This window comes from Typopeltis vanoorti, chromosome 16 (assembly GCF_054136105.1).
Source record: "Typopeltis vanoorti isolate ZY-2024b chromosome 16, IOZ_Tvanoo_1.0, whole genome shotgun sequence".
NCBI classification, from domain to species: Eukaryota; Metazoa; Arthropoda; class Arachnida; order Uropygi; family Thelyphonidae; genus Typopeltis; species Typopeltis vanoorti.
In genome coordinates, this window is record NC_143564.1 from 27,188,205 (window position 1) to 27,205,871 (window position 17,667).

Here is a 17,667-nt window from a genome sequence, read left to right on the forward strand (position 1 = left end):
GTCTGGACGAGACCATTTTTATGCAAGACGGAGCACCTCCCCCAAATGCATGACTGGTACAGCAGCTTCTACAGCATCAGTTCATAGAAGAATGAGTGATTAGTTGCTTCTTTCCAGTTAAATGGATATCTCACTCTCCTGATGTTACTCCATGTGAATTTTGGTTGTGTGGTTACCTGAAGGCCAATGTCTATCATGGCAGCCTTAAAGGATAACAGAATGTGACGAACATTCCTTCAGACATGTTACGTTCTGCTGTTGAGAATGTTGTGTACAGAATGCAATTTCTGGTCCACAAGAACAGTTGATACATCGAGCCAGGTCCTCTTTTGCATGGGTGAACTCAATGTGCTTGAGTTGTGCAACAGATTTGTCACAACACTTACACTCCAGTAACTGTAATACCGAAATTACTGTGTTATTATAGGTGCAACACATAAAAGTAAATTGTTCATTTCAGTTCAGTCTTTGCTATTTGTCTATCCATTTTAATGTTTTTTTTTTTTTTTACACTGCACAGTGCCATATTTCGCCTGTCAGCTGCTTTTCGAACTAATCCCCCCCACACACAGAATCTTTTTTCCATGCCTTGATTAATCTCCCTGTCACCTAATTTGGTGACATTCCTAGTGTTAGATCGAACTACATATGGCTCTGAACAGGGAAAGTTTAATTATGGCTGCCCTGCATTTATCAAAACTCATTGCAAGAGACCCACACTACCCACACTATCCATTAACACAATACTTACCATATGTTTCCTTAAAACTATTCGCTACTGTGTGCTCACAACTACATCTTGCAATCCAATCTACTCGTTCGCCACTATCCAAGTAAAGAACCTAGTACACACACACACACACACAACATCCAAGTATGACCCCTTGTTTTCCTCTGTGCCCCCCCCCCCTACACTGAAAAATTTCTTCTGTGTCAATCTTATAGAATTCCTTTAGTAACTTATAAGTTTCTATCATATACCCTGTCCTCTACCTGTCAGCTAAACTCTGCAACCCACAACACACCCTCGATCTATTCTCATAGGAAACATTCCACAGACCTGTCACCAACTTGGTCACTCATCTCTGAATCGTCTCCACCACCTCCTGATCCCCCAAGAAATGGAGGTAACTAAATCTATGTGAAGTAGTCAACATGACCAAATCATAGCCTCATAAAAAAGGATAATATATTACATCCTTATCTTTACTTGTCAATGTGTTCCTCTTCCAACTCTTGCAATATGTCCTCTGAATTTCAAAATCTCTATCCACCATCATCCCCAGATCCACAGCCTCATCAATTTCCTGTAAACAGTACCAATAATATGATACAAATATGTAATCTTTTCATCCCAAAGTGCATTACCTGACATTTTACAACACTGAATTGACAACCATTGTCCTTTGCCTACACTGCCAATTTATTTAAATCATCCTATAAGATATCTACATCACCTTTATCAACTATTACCTTTTCTCTTTTGCATCATCAGCAAACAATTGAATATGTCCCTTCAAATCTCTGCTACATCATTAATGTACAAATTCAAAAGTAGTGATCATAGTAGAGAGTCCTAGGGCACTCCACTAGTCACTCTCATTTGCCTTGATCCCACTCCACTGTACACCACCCTCTGATGCCTCTCTATCAGCCACATGCTCCTACCATGCCACCAGCCTCATATCCATTCCCATTTGCTTCAATGGGAATGGATATGAGGATATGTAATAGTTTTCCATGCAGTATTCTATGAAATGCCTTTGCAAAGACCAGCAATATCATGGTGTAGCCATTTCCTTTATCCAATTCTACTGTCATCACCTTATTATGAAATGTGAATAAATTACTTCGGTAAGACCTATCTTGCACAAAGCCATGCTGTCTCCTATAGAGTATCATATTCCTATCCACCCATTTTTGAATTTTACTTTTAACCAACTTTTCCAATACTTTAACCACCACTCCAGAGATATTAATTGTCCACAATTTGCTACTTCTATCTTGGAGACACCTCTATGCAATGGAACTATCTTACCCTCTTTCAACTCCCTTAGAACCTTGCCAGAGCTGAGACAGATTAAACAACTTCATCAGAGGCACTGCCAGTTTCACTTGTGCATTCTCATAGCACACGAGCTGACATACCATCCAGGACCACTGCTGTATTCACGCTGATATTTTTCAATATACTTAGTATCTCCAGTTCATCTATCTCTGCACATCAATAACTGCAAAGTCACCACCTGGATGATATATTCTTGCAGAGTGATCACTTAGTAACTGAACTATTTCTTTTACTTATCACTTTCCTATCATCAGCACTGAGTAAAGTTATCTTTCCATAATCATTCATTCTCTTACTTGCTAAGTAGCAAAAAAATCTTTTGGATTTATTTTGGCCTGCTTAGCTAATTTTCTCTCAAAATCTGATTTAGCCTTTCTTACCACACTAGTTACCCTTCTTACTTGTGCTTTATATTGTTCATGGGCATGCTAATCACATTGTTTTTATATTCCTTCCAGAATGCTTTCTTTTTTTTTTGCATCTCCTGCTTTACAGTGCCAGTCATGCACTTAATCCCTATTTGGTTTATCCTCTTTACCCCGGGTATGCACTCTGATACTGCCTCGCTCAAACAATCCTTGACCATTTCCTATGCACTGCTGACATTCATTCCATGCAGTTTCTTATTCCATGGCACTTTTTCATCCGAAGTGCATTACCTTACATTTTACAACACTGAATTGACAACCAATGTCCTTTGTCCACAGACACGAGAGTCCTGAGAAAGATTAGGGGCAGATGGCATCAATGGCAATATCATATTAAAAATGAGGATATTAGGAAAGAACTTGACATTGTCAGCATCCAGGAATGTGTTAGCAGAACTAATCTCAGGTGGTATGGTCACTTAAGCAGAATGGGAGAGGAAAGATTAGCAAAACAAGTGTTCTCTGTCAGATTGGCAGGAAAAAGACCCAGAGGAAGACCAAGATATAGGTGGATTGATATGGTAAAAAATGCCTTAGAAGATAGAAATATAAAATCTGATAATGTTTTACTCCAAATCAGTCTGTTACCTTGACAGGTAACAGACTGATTTGGAGGAAAATTGTAGATAGGAAATTAGTAATGATGTAAGTTTTTTTATGTAGTACTATCATATCCTGTACACCCCTTGAGGATAAATGTCAGGAATTTAATGATGACCTTTGCCCACAGTGCCAATTTACTTAAATCATCGTGCAAGATATCTACATTATCTTTATCAACTATTGCCTTTCTAGTTTTGCATCTTCATCTTATATATACACACGAATATGCTGGAAAGTTGTAACAATCACCATGAAGGAATTGACATGTTTTCCGTATATATCCTAAAAGAAAAAGAACATATTATTACAATTGATGAAACATGGGGGTTAAAGAGTTTTGAGATATGTTCATTCTTGTAGTTATATCAGTTGCTTATTTTTTTAGGTGTTTATCGGAACTTTTCAGTGCCTCCCCCTTTTTTTTTTGCATTTTCCTCCCAAGAATAACCCTACCAAGAGGTAATTTATTCCTACTTGCTCCATTGCATATATTACACGTAGCTTCCAAGTACTGATTAATATTTATATTTCCAATTTTGTATCAATATTTATATTTAATTTATATTTTTACATTTATATCTATTCCGATCTTTACGTCCATATTTATATTTTTATATATACATATATTTACACTATATAATTCATACAATATCAGTAATTTATGTTACATTACAACCACTGGAAGCTGATCTTATCTTATTGGCAAATTTAATTAGTTCTGAGTAATACTTTTCGATAAGTTTCTGTTTTGACACTGGCCACTTGTCTCCGGAAGTGATGACATGTTGTATTAGATGAATCCGAATGGAGTCCAGTAGCTGACATCTGTAAAGTACGTGGTGAACAGTCGGTTGAAGGTGTGGACTACAAATACATGGTGATTCCAGGATATGGAATCTGTGTAAGTAGTGTCTTAGTTTTCCATGTCCCATTAGTAGCATGGTTAAACCTGGAAAAATGGTGTGTGTTTTTCAGCCAGAGTCTGCTTCTGATGCTAAACAAGAATTCTTTTGTTGTTGATCCATTTTTTGATGTTTTCCATTCTTCTTCTCACAAGTCTAGGCTTCTTTCTTCCAAGTGCTTTTATAGCAGATTTAAAGTATTTTTGGTAATAACTTGTTTCTAGCCACTTCTTTAGCCAGCTGAGCTGCTCTCTCGTTTCCTGCTACCCCAGTATGCATATTCACCCAACAGAACTTGATTTCCCATCCTGATAAAGTGAGATTCCAAACCAGCCTTCTTGTCTGTTCTATTAACACTATATTGTTGTTCTGGTTTTTTATGCCATCTATAGTACTTTTACTGTCACTGTAAATTGTTGCTGTCTTTTGATGAGAGGTGTTGAGTTCTAATTCCTGGAGATGTGTAAGTGAATGAACTATAGCAAGTTGTTCTGCTTGGTTGTTGGAAAAGAGAGGATGCAATCTAGAGCAGCATTCTTGTATAATGGACTGCCTGTTATATGCAATGAAAGAACAACCGACGTTCCCTTTGGTTTTGCTTCGGTCAGTGTATATATAGAATTCATCACTTTCAGAGCTTTCCTTTTCCTTAATATATGTTCTCTTTGAAGTGGATGTTCGTAACAATCGCAACCGATGTTATAATCTGTTATATCTGACTTCATAGAGGAGAGAGAGAATTCTTGTATTTTCAAGCAGATTGGTATTAGAGCTGCAATAATGCAAGCTGCCTCAAAAGATATTGTCCTGTATCCTTTAATTATACGTATGGCTATAAGGCGTTGAACTCTGTTTAGCTGTGGTCGGTTTTTCTTTGATTTTACTGTATGTTTCCAGGCAGGTGCAGCATATGATATCAATGGTAGTATAGTAGCTCCGGTATATATATTGTTTTCAGCACTTGTTAGCCTAATTCCCACTTAATCCTTGTTGACTTTGCTAGAAGGTTTATAATTTGTAAAATTTTTTGCCAACATATGAGATGTGCTTGTTGAAGGTAAATTTCTCATCTATTGTTACTCATAGGTATTTTTGCAAGTGTGAGAGAGAGGTAAACTGCAAAAATGGAAGGAAATATCCAGTATATAACCATATTTAAGTATTGGAGGTTTCAAATATAACAGAAATCTGAATATTTCATTTTCAAATGATTGAACAGTCAAATGATTTCATTTTACTACTAATGCAATCTATTTATATACTGTTCATATGAGATTTATGTTGTCCAAGGTTTGTCAAGAATTTGAGGTTTCAAGTACTGATCCAGGCTTTGGGAATGAAATTTTCAATCTGATGATTTCTGTCATAACATAACATTTTAAGCACTGCTGAAATCTGAATTATGCTTGAAGAATCATATGAACAATTAACACTATATCTTTCCTTATCACTGATAAATGTTCTCAGATTTCTGATTTTCACATTTACATTCTTTTAAAACGAACTTGTGAGAAAGTCTTAAAGAAAAGGTCACATTTATTGAAATTATAAAATAATTAAAACTTATAGCTAATATAGTCAAATGAGCATATTTTCTGAAGCTCTTCTTTATTTAGAAGAGCATGCTGGCTTCTAAAAAATAGGTTAAGCTCTAAGAAATACTAACAAGATTGGATTACCATTGTACTTTTGCGTAAAAAAATTACAACTCAAATCCAAGAAAGGTTGTAAACATATTGTACATTAGTATTAGTACCATAGATGGACTAAGGGTTTGACAATCCAGAAATTCCGCTTTACAGACGAATCATCGATCCTACTTCAATAAGTAAGTTAGTGATCGCACACCAACTAACAGAATTCTTTTATCACCTAGTGGGATTTGATATGATATCTACTCAGTCAACCAGGTGGCATTTATGCTAAAAGTATGCAAGAATTAAAAATTCAATCAAAATGGATTAGCACTGTAATTTAATCATTTTACATCTGCTAACAAGATGAATGAACTACTCCAGTCAGTCAGCTGGCTACAATCACAGGACTCTGGAAGTGACCACCATGACCTTATTCATTTATATTCCAAAATTTATAACAGTTCCCTCCCCACCCATACTTTAAACATGATTAATTGATAGGAAAAATTGAGAATACATTCTAATGGAATACTGTTGTGCAAATTGGAGCAGATGGGGATGGATACTAAACTGGTGATATGGATAGGAGAATGGCTCAGGGAGAGATACCAGAAAGTGGTGTATGGAGGAGCAGAATCCAGGATGAGGCAGGTGACCAGTGGTGTGCCTCAGGGCTCTGGCTTGGGCCATTGTTTAATCTGTACATAAATGATATAGGAAATGGCTTAAAGGGAGTTCAGTTGTTTGCTGATGATGCAAAATTGGGTAGCAAAAAAAAAAATCAAGCTCATGTTGAGAGTTTGCAGGATGATGTAAATAAGCTGGTAAAATGGGCAAAAGGAAATGGATGTCAGTTCAATGTGGAAAAGTGTAAAGTTATGCATTTTGGGATTAAAAGATTACCAGCTGTGTACTACATTGATGGAATGGTACTCCAAGAGATTGATGAGGCTAGGGACTTAGGGGTGTTGGTGGATAGGGAGATGAAGTTCAGGGGACACATTGCTAAGGTGTCCAAGATTGCACATAGGATTACTTGGTTATTGAGGAACACTAACATTCAGAGATAAAGTGGTTATTATTCCCCTTTATAAAGCACTGATACTTCCACATTTGGATTACTGTGCTCAGGTCTGGTCACCTGGATTCCTTGGAGATGAAGAGGTTGTGGAAAGAGTTCAGAGGAGAGTGACTAAGTTGGTGAGTGATGTAAAAAATGCTCCCAACATTGATAGATTGAGAGCTTGTGGATTGCAGAGGTTGGTTGATAGGCAGAGAAGAGGGGGGGATATGATAGAAACATTTAAATTACTAAAAGGTTTTTATAAGACTGATGCAAGGGAAATGTTTCAGCTATGTGATAGTGATGGAAGAACAAGAGGTGATTCCCGGAAATTAAGGAAAAGTGTGGTTAACAAGGGTGTGGGAACGAGGTTTTTTGTCTGGAGGGTGGTGAATGAGTGGAATGCATTGCCTGACTCAGTTATGAGTTCTTCGTTTGTAAATGAATTCAAGAACAGATATGATAGATATTGCTTTGATAGTTTGGTTCTCCCGCGATGAGTCTATTGACTCCATGGAGATACCCGTAATAATAATGATGTCTCAGTTACTACTTTTTTTTATGTGACTCCCATAATCACATAAAATTTTTTATAAAAAATTTTATAAAATTTATATAGTTTTATAAAAAATATTTTTCATGTATTGTTACTCCTAGGTATTTTGAGTGTGCGTGTATGTGCAGTAAACAGCAAAAATGGAAGGAAATATCCAGTATATAAAGCATATTTATAATATTTCATTCATTTTTGTTATTATTTTATTGAATTTTTTTATTTATTTTTTACCAATCTGGAAATGTTGTTCTGGAGACCAAAACATGGAACTTTCTCAAGCCATTCAAGGCCTCCAATAATTAGCTAGGCAGTGGTCACATACTAGGCAAATAATTAATTTATCATCTGGAGACATTGACATCCATCCATGTCCAGGGCAAGATTCAAACTTCCAGACTGTTAATCAGAGCAGATATACTAACCACTCAACCAACCACATGTGAAAACATTATAAAAAGTTATACATTGTTAATACACACACACACACACACACACAGAGTAAGGTCCATCTTGCAACATTTTGCTTTAAGACAATATACGACAATTTTCAATTATGACCAACGTCCATTTACACAATGCTGCATTTGCTCACATGACAGTTTTTGCAACATAATAGTCTATGAATCAACCAATGCATAGTTTCATGGACTCAGTTTGCTTAAGACATTATTGCTCACTATATCTCTCTCTGTTTTGGTGTTTTGTTGTGAATTATAAACTGTTTACAAGTATTTTTATTTTGTTATTAATAAAGGCAGATGAAAAAGTAAGGGTACTACTACTTCCAGTAAAAAGAAGCAGACTCAAACTTATTACTATTACATTACACTATACTAAGATTAAAATGATTAAATTTAGTGATGATGGTGCATTAAATGCAAGACAGGCTACAGACTAAACTTAAATCCACCACCATTGTTATGTTGCATCACTAATGTAAACAAAGCATTTTTTATGTTAGTAATGCAAATAAAAAACTTTGTCATTTTACTGCTTAAAAATGTTACTAAACTATTACATTCATCGACAGGTGGACAAGAAAGAGCAATGATTCGCAATACAATGGTGGTCTGGAATATACAGTGGATTTCAAATTAATTTACATTTATTCAGAGCAATCTGTAGAGAGAGAGAGCCAGTAGACAAAATATTGTCAAATTTGGTTGGTATCCTAACCAGATCATGGGAAAGAGATTTTGAAAATAAAAAGATCAAAAATGACCAAGAGAGGAAATATGCAGCTGTGAGCAGGAGAAAATTACATTAATGTGAATTGGATGGTATGAGATTGTGAAATTTGCATATCATGTGAGATTTAAGATGGTATAAACCATCTTAAGGCTTAATGGATATACGTATATCCATTATTTACACCGGCATTTATATACATTATTAACACCTTAAAGTATTGTCTAGTTGGGATTTTGATATTTACCTCACACTATTGACTAAACTTATGGACAAAAAAAACCAAGCCACTTCTAAATAAGACTAGCTAACTCACATTTAGCTGAACCTGTAAAGGTTCTTTGTATTCTGGACGCTATTCAAACCCAAAATGAAAGGCAAATATTACATCATCATCATGACTGCAGTAGAGAAGCACTTTACATGAAATCACTTCTCCCATAGTTCCAGCTAATTATTTTTCTCGCTTTCGTTTATATCTAAAAATTTTTAATATTTATTTAGATCCATTTGCTTCATTAGATCCACTACATTTTCAGTTATTTCTAGTTTCTATATGAAATAACTGGAATACATTTTCACAAGTATTGTTGAAATGTTGACTGCACCAGCTATATTAACATGACTGCATTAGAAAAATGTAATCTTAATAATAAACTTAAACTGAAGTACAGTAATCTACTGTTTAGCTAACCACAACGAGGAGCAACTACTGTTCTGATAACCAGAGGGTCAGAAAAATGAAGACACAATTACACAATGCTCTACTAGAAGTTGATTGACATACAAGGGTCAGTAATTGAACGATTGTTGTTTTGAAGGTTAGATAAATGGTGAATTATTGTATCAGTTTCTATGTCTCCTGTATGAAAATACTGTATACATGTTAACAATAATAGACATTTAATACAGTCAAACAGAAATAAAGAAACGCTGCATATGTTTTATATATAGTAACACAAGAATAAAAATAATAATAACACTATTATTTATTATTAGTGTTTAATTTCATACAACTTACTTCTGCTTTTCTATAATCTTTAGCATGATAAAGTGAATCTGCATAATACACTAGAATCTGGTATTTCACTATTGGAGTTAGAAGTTCAGGACTATGATCACTAAGTGAAAGAACAATACTTGCCTAAAAGAGAAAATGTAACTTATATGTTGATGTTTATATATACATTCACATGTACACATGCATGGACACATACACGAAAATATTCTGAATTCAAATAATTCACTTCTTTGACAGTTATTTTTGTATCAATTAAATGTATTTAAATAATATAATAACCAGTAAACAAAACTAGAGCTGAATCATAAAAGAAACATGATAGAAGCAATAGAGGGATACGGAACTAAGGGAGGAAAACTGGATACATAAACATCAATTTATAAAGCAGAATAACTATCTGATATATAAGGTTATGGATTATTCAAAATGACAGAACAAACTATACTTATTTATGAATTCTTTATTTCCAACAATATAAACATGCGTTATATGTCACCTTACAGGAAAACTGTCAAATATTCAGGGTCTGTAATATGACACACATCGAAACGAGAGCCAATTTCTTGCCAGACTCTTCATGACTGGTCGACAGTTATTGAATTCACTGCTGCTACAATTCAATGCCAGGGTTCTTACAATGTGGTAGGTAGGGGTGGCACGTAAATGGTATCTTTAACAAATCCCCAAAGATAAAAATCTCAAGGGATCAGGTCTGGGCTGGGTGGCCACTTGTATAGCACAAGATCATCTGTCCCAATTCAACCCATCCAGTGGTTTGGAAAAGTTGCATTGAGATAATTATGGACATTATGGTGAAAGTGAGGGTAATACCCCAAATGAAGTCAGCAGAGTCGTCTTCGAGTTGAGGGTACAACCTTGTCTTGTAGAAAACCATTTCTTGTAGAAAAATTTATGGACTTTTTTTCTACAAGAAATGGCACAAAAAACGTTCACTTTAGGGGAGTTTTTTTCATGTTCAATGTTTGCACATGGATGTTCTGCCCCCCATCTTCTCACGTTATGACGATTCACTCACCACTTAAGCAAAAAGTTGATTCATCAGAAATAATGAGTGCTGCAAAAGCATCATCCTCCTTTTTTTTATGCAAAAGTCTACTGCCTACACACTGCCTTCTTCACCATACCTTTCCCACCTGAACACTATGTATAATCCCTTTCATACTAATCCTGTAAAATCCCCTCATGTAATATAAACATCTCTATCACATCACTTCTTCCAACCTACTTTCTAAACTGCAATTTAAATTTCCTCCACCTCTCTATAAGCAATATTCCTGAGTCTATCATAACTTAAACTTGTTTATACTCCTACCATTCGCAACACGACTTGGCAACACATTTCGGTTGTACCCCCATTCTTCATATAAAAAAAAAATCTCCTCACTGCCTTCTTCCCTATATCTTTACACTATTTCCAGATGTGATCAATATATAATCCCTCCCATATTAATCCTATAAAATCCCCTAACATAAACATCTGTCATATCACTTCTTTTCCAGCTAAACCACAATTCACATTTCCTTCACCTCTTTCTATAACCAACATTGCTTTGGTCACGTGTCTCTGGACCTTCTCCAGCATTCCTGCCTCACAATGAGAAACTAAGTGACCAACCCTCACTAATCTATGTGTGGTCTGATCAATGTCCTACACAGTGGTGAAACCATTACCTTGTTTTCACTTGTCAGTGTGCTCATCATCATAATAGCAATGTGTTGTTGTCTTCACAACACACACCTACTTGTTGTGTGTGTTGTCTTCACAACACACACACCTAGTGTGTGTGTTGTCTTCACAACACACACACTACTGAATATTACAGATGGTCTGTAATATTCAGACCGAAATATTTGGCAAATTAAACATTATTCTTGTGATAACGTGCATATATTTGTAATCATTATGTCACAAGTATCGTTAAAAAATCAAATATGTGGATGATGTGTTTGCAATTTGGCCACATGGCCATAACACCTTACACACTTTCCTTTCTCATTTGAACAGCCAACATCCAAGGATCCAATTAACAGAAATAGAAAGTAATAACAGTCTGCCCGTCCTAGACACCTTAGTTACAAACAACTAAATGGAGCCTTGACCTTCATAGTCTACAGAAAAACCAAAACATACAAGTAGATACATCCATCAACAGTCACATCACCTCCCCTCCCAACAATTTGAGACAATAAAAAACTTAGTCCACTGGACAAAATTAATTTGTTCAGATAACAATGCACTCAACACAGAACTCACCCACATAGAAAAATACTTTTGGCCAATGGCTATACCTCCCACCAAATACAAAGAATTTTAACACCACATAACCACACTCCCCCCCCCCCTCCCCCGAAACATAGATTACAGCACATCTATCACCATTCCCTATATCCAGGGCATCTCAGGAAAGGTGGCCAAGATATTAAAATAACTTTTCCTATTATTTTCCTATGAACAGGTAGGGCAACCAACATCCGTATATCAGAGCACCAAGATTACGTCTGATTCCACCACTATGGCCACTCAGGATTGGCAGACCATGCCCTGGATACCTGGCACAAGATCCGTTGGAAAAATGCCAACTTACTCCACCAGTAAGTTAAAATTTAAGTTTGAAAGACTTTTCCTCAAATCAGCTGCAGCTCTCACCAACTATCCCAATCTAAACAAATATGATTGTATCAGACTTCTCCTCATACGGGAAACTCTCATCTGCAAACAGTCAGTCCAATAACCACGAACACTTAACCAAAGCCAATAAGTGGCTAAACGTAGGACTTTAGGTCTTTCTGCATCTTTCTGGTGTTTCTTCTTTATTATTGAAGTGTGCCTATGTGCACATTTCTAATAAAAGTGTATTAATCCCTGATAATGTGGATTTGACTTTGGCAAAATATAGGATAATAAGTAAATAATTTTATTGATTAACAAATACATTGTCAATTTCCTCAAACAATATAAGATATTCAACTTCTTATGCACTCAGATTATTTCATTTATCAGAATGAATTTTAGAGTCAAGTTGAAAGAACTGCAAGGGGACATCTACTCTCCATCCCAATCTCCAGAACTTGCTACTTTTATTTAGAACATTTAGAAGACATCTTTTTCTTTTCCATATAAACATAACATTCATTTTGGGTTTGTTATATAGACAATATTTTTGCTATCTGGCCCTATAATGAAGGCAGATCACCTACTTTTCTTTTATCTAATATAAACAATCTACATCCACAAATTAAATTTACTATGGAAATGGAAAAAGACAACAAACTATTATTTTTACATGTTCTACTCCTTCATTCACAATCAAGTGAATTAATTACTTCTGATCGAAAGCTTATTTTTACTGGATACTGCATTCAACAGCAATCAGCTCACAGAAAACTGGAATTATAAAAACTTTATTGTGATGTGCTTATACTATTTATTCTACACCTCAACTATTACAGCAGGAACTCTTAAACATCAAACAATATATGAAACTGAAGGGCTTATCGGTTTTTTATTCCTATAATACTAGCTAAAATAAGAAAACAGTACACTGAGTTCCAATTCCTTATATTTCTGTCATCTCCAAACCAGAATTTCATCTCAGAAATCATCTCATTTCCAGAATTCTTAAGAAATACAATTTAGTGGCTACTTTTCTTTCTTATTAACATAGTTTCCATCCTCAAAAGATAAATGGTCTCCTCTAGCTCTCCCTGATGTCTACCAAGTTCCTTGTGTCTGTCATCATTCTTACTTTGGGCAAACTAGTTGCTCTGTAGAAAAGAGAGCATGTGAACACCATTCTTACATTAGCAACAGTAAATCTGAAAAATCTGGCTCGGCACAACATGGAATAGATACAGACCACAACATCCTATGGTTTGAAACATGTTTACTTCATCGATGTCAGTATAAATTTGAATGCTTGTTTAAAGAAAGAACTGAGGCCTTACTTCACCACCTGAACTTAAACTGGAACAACTGCCACTCTCTAAGATGTAAGTTTTATTTTAATTGCATATCATAATTTTTTTTTTTAAATAGCTAATGAATTATCAATACTATAATATTTATTCAGTTATACCATTGCATAACTCTGCCATTGCTGGTCCCAAGCCCGGATGAGAAAGGAGGAGGGTTGTACTTGTGGCTAGCAACCATAATATGGAAAAAACATATTGCTACAGAAACCTCAACCATTGTTGGAAAACCGACACAAAATCAAGAAGGAGAAGTACTGGGGAAAATGAAGCAAGCTAGTGAAAGCCTCATTGGGAAAGCTGACAGGTGGAAAACTCCAAAAAAAAACCTCTTTAGCCCAAAACTTTTAACCAAAATTGGATGCTGGAATACACTTTGTACAAAAGTGGAAAAGCTAACTTACTAACCAGAGAAATGGACAGATACAAAATAGAAATACTAGGTCTACACAAGACAAGATGGAATGGTAGCGGAGAAATCCAACTAACAACAAACAAATACATTTTGTATTCTAGAAACCAGAATGAAGATGACACATAGCAAAGATGTAGCTTTCATGCTAACAACAGATGAAGAGCATTAATTGAATGGAAACCAGTTTCTGAATGAATCAAAGCTAGATTTAAAACTAAATAGAGAAATGTGACTATAATAAACATATATGGACCAACAAACAATGCAAAAACAGAAGAGAAAGAAGACTGCTATGACATGCTGCAAAAAGAAGTAGTTGAAGTAAAAAGTAAAGATATGCTTTTAATTATAGGTGACATGAATGCAAAAGTAGGAGATAGTAACGTTGAATATGAACGAATAATGGGAACAGAAGGTTCAGGAAACTGTAACGAAACTGGGGAAATCCTAAAAGACTTTTGCACTTTCAATGATATGATCATAAGAGGAACCTTATTTAAACATAAAGACATCCATAAACAGATTTGGATATCACCTGATAAGAAATCCAAAAACCAAATAGACTATATTTTAATAAACAGAACTTGGAGAACCTCTTTGATGGATGTATGAGTTTGGAGAGGTGCAGATACCTTTACAGACCACTTATTATTGATTGCAAAAATAAAAATGAAACTAAGAAAAATATTTAAAAGCAAGAACCAAAGAATTAAATACAATATATCCAAACTGAAAAACAAGGATACAAAAGACAAATATAAAGTAACATTAAGGAATAAATATGTAAGCCTTGTAGAACAACATAAGGAAACAGACATTGAAGAGAACTGGGAAAAAATAAAGAATATATTTAATAGTACTGCTGAAGAAGTTCAGGGAAGGCAGAGTAGGAATCACAAACAATGGACCTCTGAAGAAACCATCAAATTATGTGAAGAAAGGAAAGCTTTATGGAATACACTTCTGCAAAGTACAGAAGAAAACAAAAGAAATAGGATAAATGAAAGATACAGGCTTAAAAACAGACAGGTAAAAAAAAAAAGTGCAAGGAAAGATGGAAGAGTTTTCCTGGAGGAAATGTGTAAAGAGGCTGAAGCAGCAGCAAGTAAATTTGATCCAAAGAGGCTGTTTGAGATAACAAGAAAGTTAGCTGGAAAGAGCTTTAAAAGAGAAGGGCCTGTAAAAAATAAACAAGGAAAGTTACTCACAAATGAAGCAGACATAGAAAAAAGATGGGTAGAACATTTCTAAGAAATTTTAAATGGAGAAATAGAAAAAATAGAACAAGAAACACCAGAAGAAGAAATACTTAAAATAAATACAGGAACTATAACTAAACTAGAAATAACTCAGGCAGTGAAGAAAACAAAAAACAAATAAAGTAGCTGGGAGTGACAACATACAGGCTGAACTACTTAAAGCAGATATAAACACTACTGTTGAAATGCTACACCTGCTATTTAATCAAATATGGGAAAAGGAGGAATGGCCAGAAGACTGGAATAGGATGCCTGGTGAAACTGCCAAAACCATTTACATCAAACACAGGAGTAAGACAAGGATGTATATTCTCCCCGACCATCTTTCTGATTGTTATTGACTGGGTGATGAGGAAAACATCTGAGGAAAGAATTGGCATTCAATGGGGATGGTCAAATAAAATCAGTGACCTGGATTTTGCAGATGATATATGCCTTTCTAGTGCTTCACCGCTTGAGTTCGAACCATGCATTGTATGACGAAAAGTGTTTGTTTAGGTGTGTTCTATCACCCCTTAAAGTTTGGCCCAAGAGTTCTGAATCACCCTGTATAATATCATAAGCCTAAAGATGACCAATGACCAGGTAAATTTAAATTTGAATGTATGTATGAGGTGCGATCTAAATTTAAATGAACTTCAAATGGCATTATTGCATTAAAAATATGTATTTATTGCATAGCTGCAGCTTGCAATGCTGAAGTAATACCTACTGAATTGATATGCTCTTGAATATTTTCTTTAAAATAAAGCAAACTTCCAAAAACCACCTTGTAACAAACACATTCTAAATATGCTGTATAACAGAATTCAAATATAATCCAAATGGTGAAAATAAAATGTAAACAAATGAATAACAGGATATCTTTCATTTAATATCGAAATGTAATATGCACCGAAACAGTACACACTGTTATTTCTAAACAAATTGGGGGAGCGGATTCAAGGCGTCCTTGTACACCCCTTGAAAGTATTAACATCAGGTGATGATATATTACCTAATATGCTATTAAACAACAAAATTCGATGCGTCGAATCAAATATTACGGTGGAAATCAAAGTGACCGTAATAAATCAACTCGTATCACAGTCATTTTGGTGAATACCCCTATCCGTGGCGTTCATCAAAATGGCATTGTCCCATTTCATGTTCCACTAATTATTATACAATCTCAGTGGTTACGTCAAGATTCTTATAATGATCATCGAGATTATACAAGAATGCAAACTGGAGGGGGTGAAGATGTAACACCGCATAGTCATATTGGCAATTTTTTACTTCTTTATACTTAACTTTTATTAAATGAAAAGCATAATGGTAAATATGCAGTGAAAAAATATTCATTTAAATCCCCTTCCATTTGGAAATTGCCCAGATGAAGCCCCGCCTTGAAATGCAGATATTTATCAGTAACGCAAAAGGCAAACGTTACTGACATGCACACACGTGCAAAATATTTTTCTAAACATAACGTGCGATTTTAATATGGAAACAGTATTGATCAACATTATTTCTACTCTCGCTAAAGATTTTAGTTTAAACCATCCCCCAACAGTCTTATCTAGACGGCATCCACAAATAAAAAACTTAAGCTGCTCACTCTGCAAAACATGTACGGTAGATTTGATAGGAAGACCAGCATATTATAGTCTTCCTATCAAATAGAAATCATACAAGGAAGCCAAAAATACATCTTTCATTCAGATATGGAGAAATTTCAGTATTTCTAATGGAAGGATCTTAATGGAAACATCATAACTTACCAATGCTGAAACATTGCTGTAGAGACCGTGATCATATAATAATTTCACCTGATCAAAAAGAGACATTGTTACTTTATATAGACTTCGGAATGTAAAATTACACAAATTATTATTCTTTTCAAACTCGATTTCTCACGCGAATTACCAAACCGATCCAAAGAAACACACACTAAACAAGACAGCACTGTAATGTTGAATATAGCGCCAACGCGTGACGCGAAATTTCAATATGAAATTTAATTCCTAAAAATAAATCTAGCCTAAAATTTCGAAAAACATTATTAAAACTAGAGCTGTACCCACTGAAATATGGGTTTACTTGGTTTGATCCATATGGAAAACTAAATGTGCAAAAAAAAAAAAAAGAAAAGAAAGAAAGTATTTAGTAGTATAGTTGCAATATAGGCATTGAGAAAGGAAGGTATAAAACTTCTATCCATCATTTTAAAAGAAGTCTGGAGGAGGATAGCATACCTAAAGACTTTTTAAGATCTATTTTTGTTCTTGTTCCTAAGACTACAAGGATAGATTGCAATAAGCACAGAACTATCAGCTTGATTAGCTACGTTGCAAAAGTCCTAATAATCATAATATATAGAAGAACGTAACAGATGACAGAGAGAGAATTAAATGAAGCACAATTTGGTTCCAATAGAAACAGGGGAACTAAGGAAGCCATAACAACACTATTGGGAGAAAGAGCGATCGAGTGCAATAATAATTTATATCTATGCTTTCGATAATATTAATCACTCTGTTTTATTTGATTTT

General features: G+C 35.0%; 1 protein-coding gene across 2 annotated transcripts in view; it reads right to left on the reverse strand.

Annotated features, from left to right (window-relative positions):
* Positions 1-17,020, reverse strand: part of APC7 (anaphase-promoting complex subunit 7) — a 238,375-nt gene extending 221,355 nt beyond the window's left edge. For both annotated transcript variants that reach the window (XM_090406349.1, XM_090406348.1), the window contains exons 1-2: positions 16,897-17,020; positions 9,467-9,589 (exon numbers count right to left, since the gene is read on the reverse strand). In XM_090406349.1, the coding sequence (XP_090262475.1) occupies positions 9,467-9,589; positions 16,897-16,962 (189 nt within the window). In that variant the 5' untranslated portion in view covers positions 16,963-17,020. The remainder of the gene's footprint in view (positions 1-9,466; positions 9,590-16,896) is intronic.
* Between the last annotated feature and the right edge of the window lie 647 nt (positions 17,021-17,667).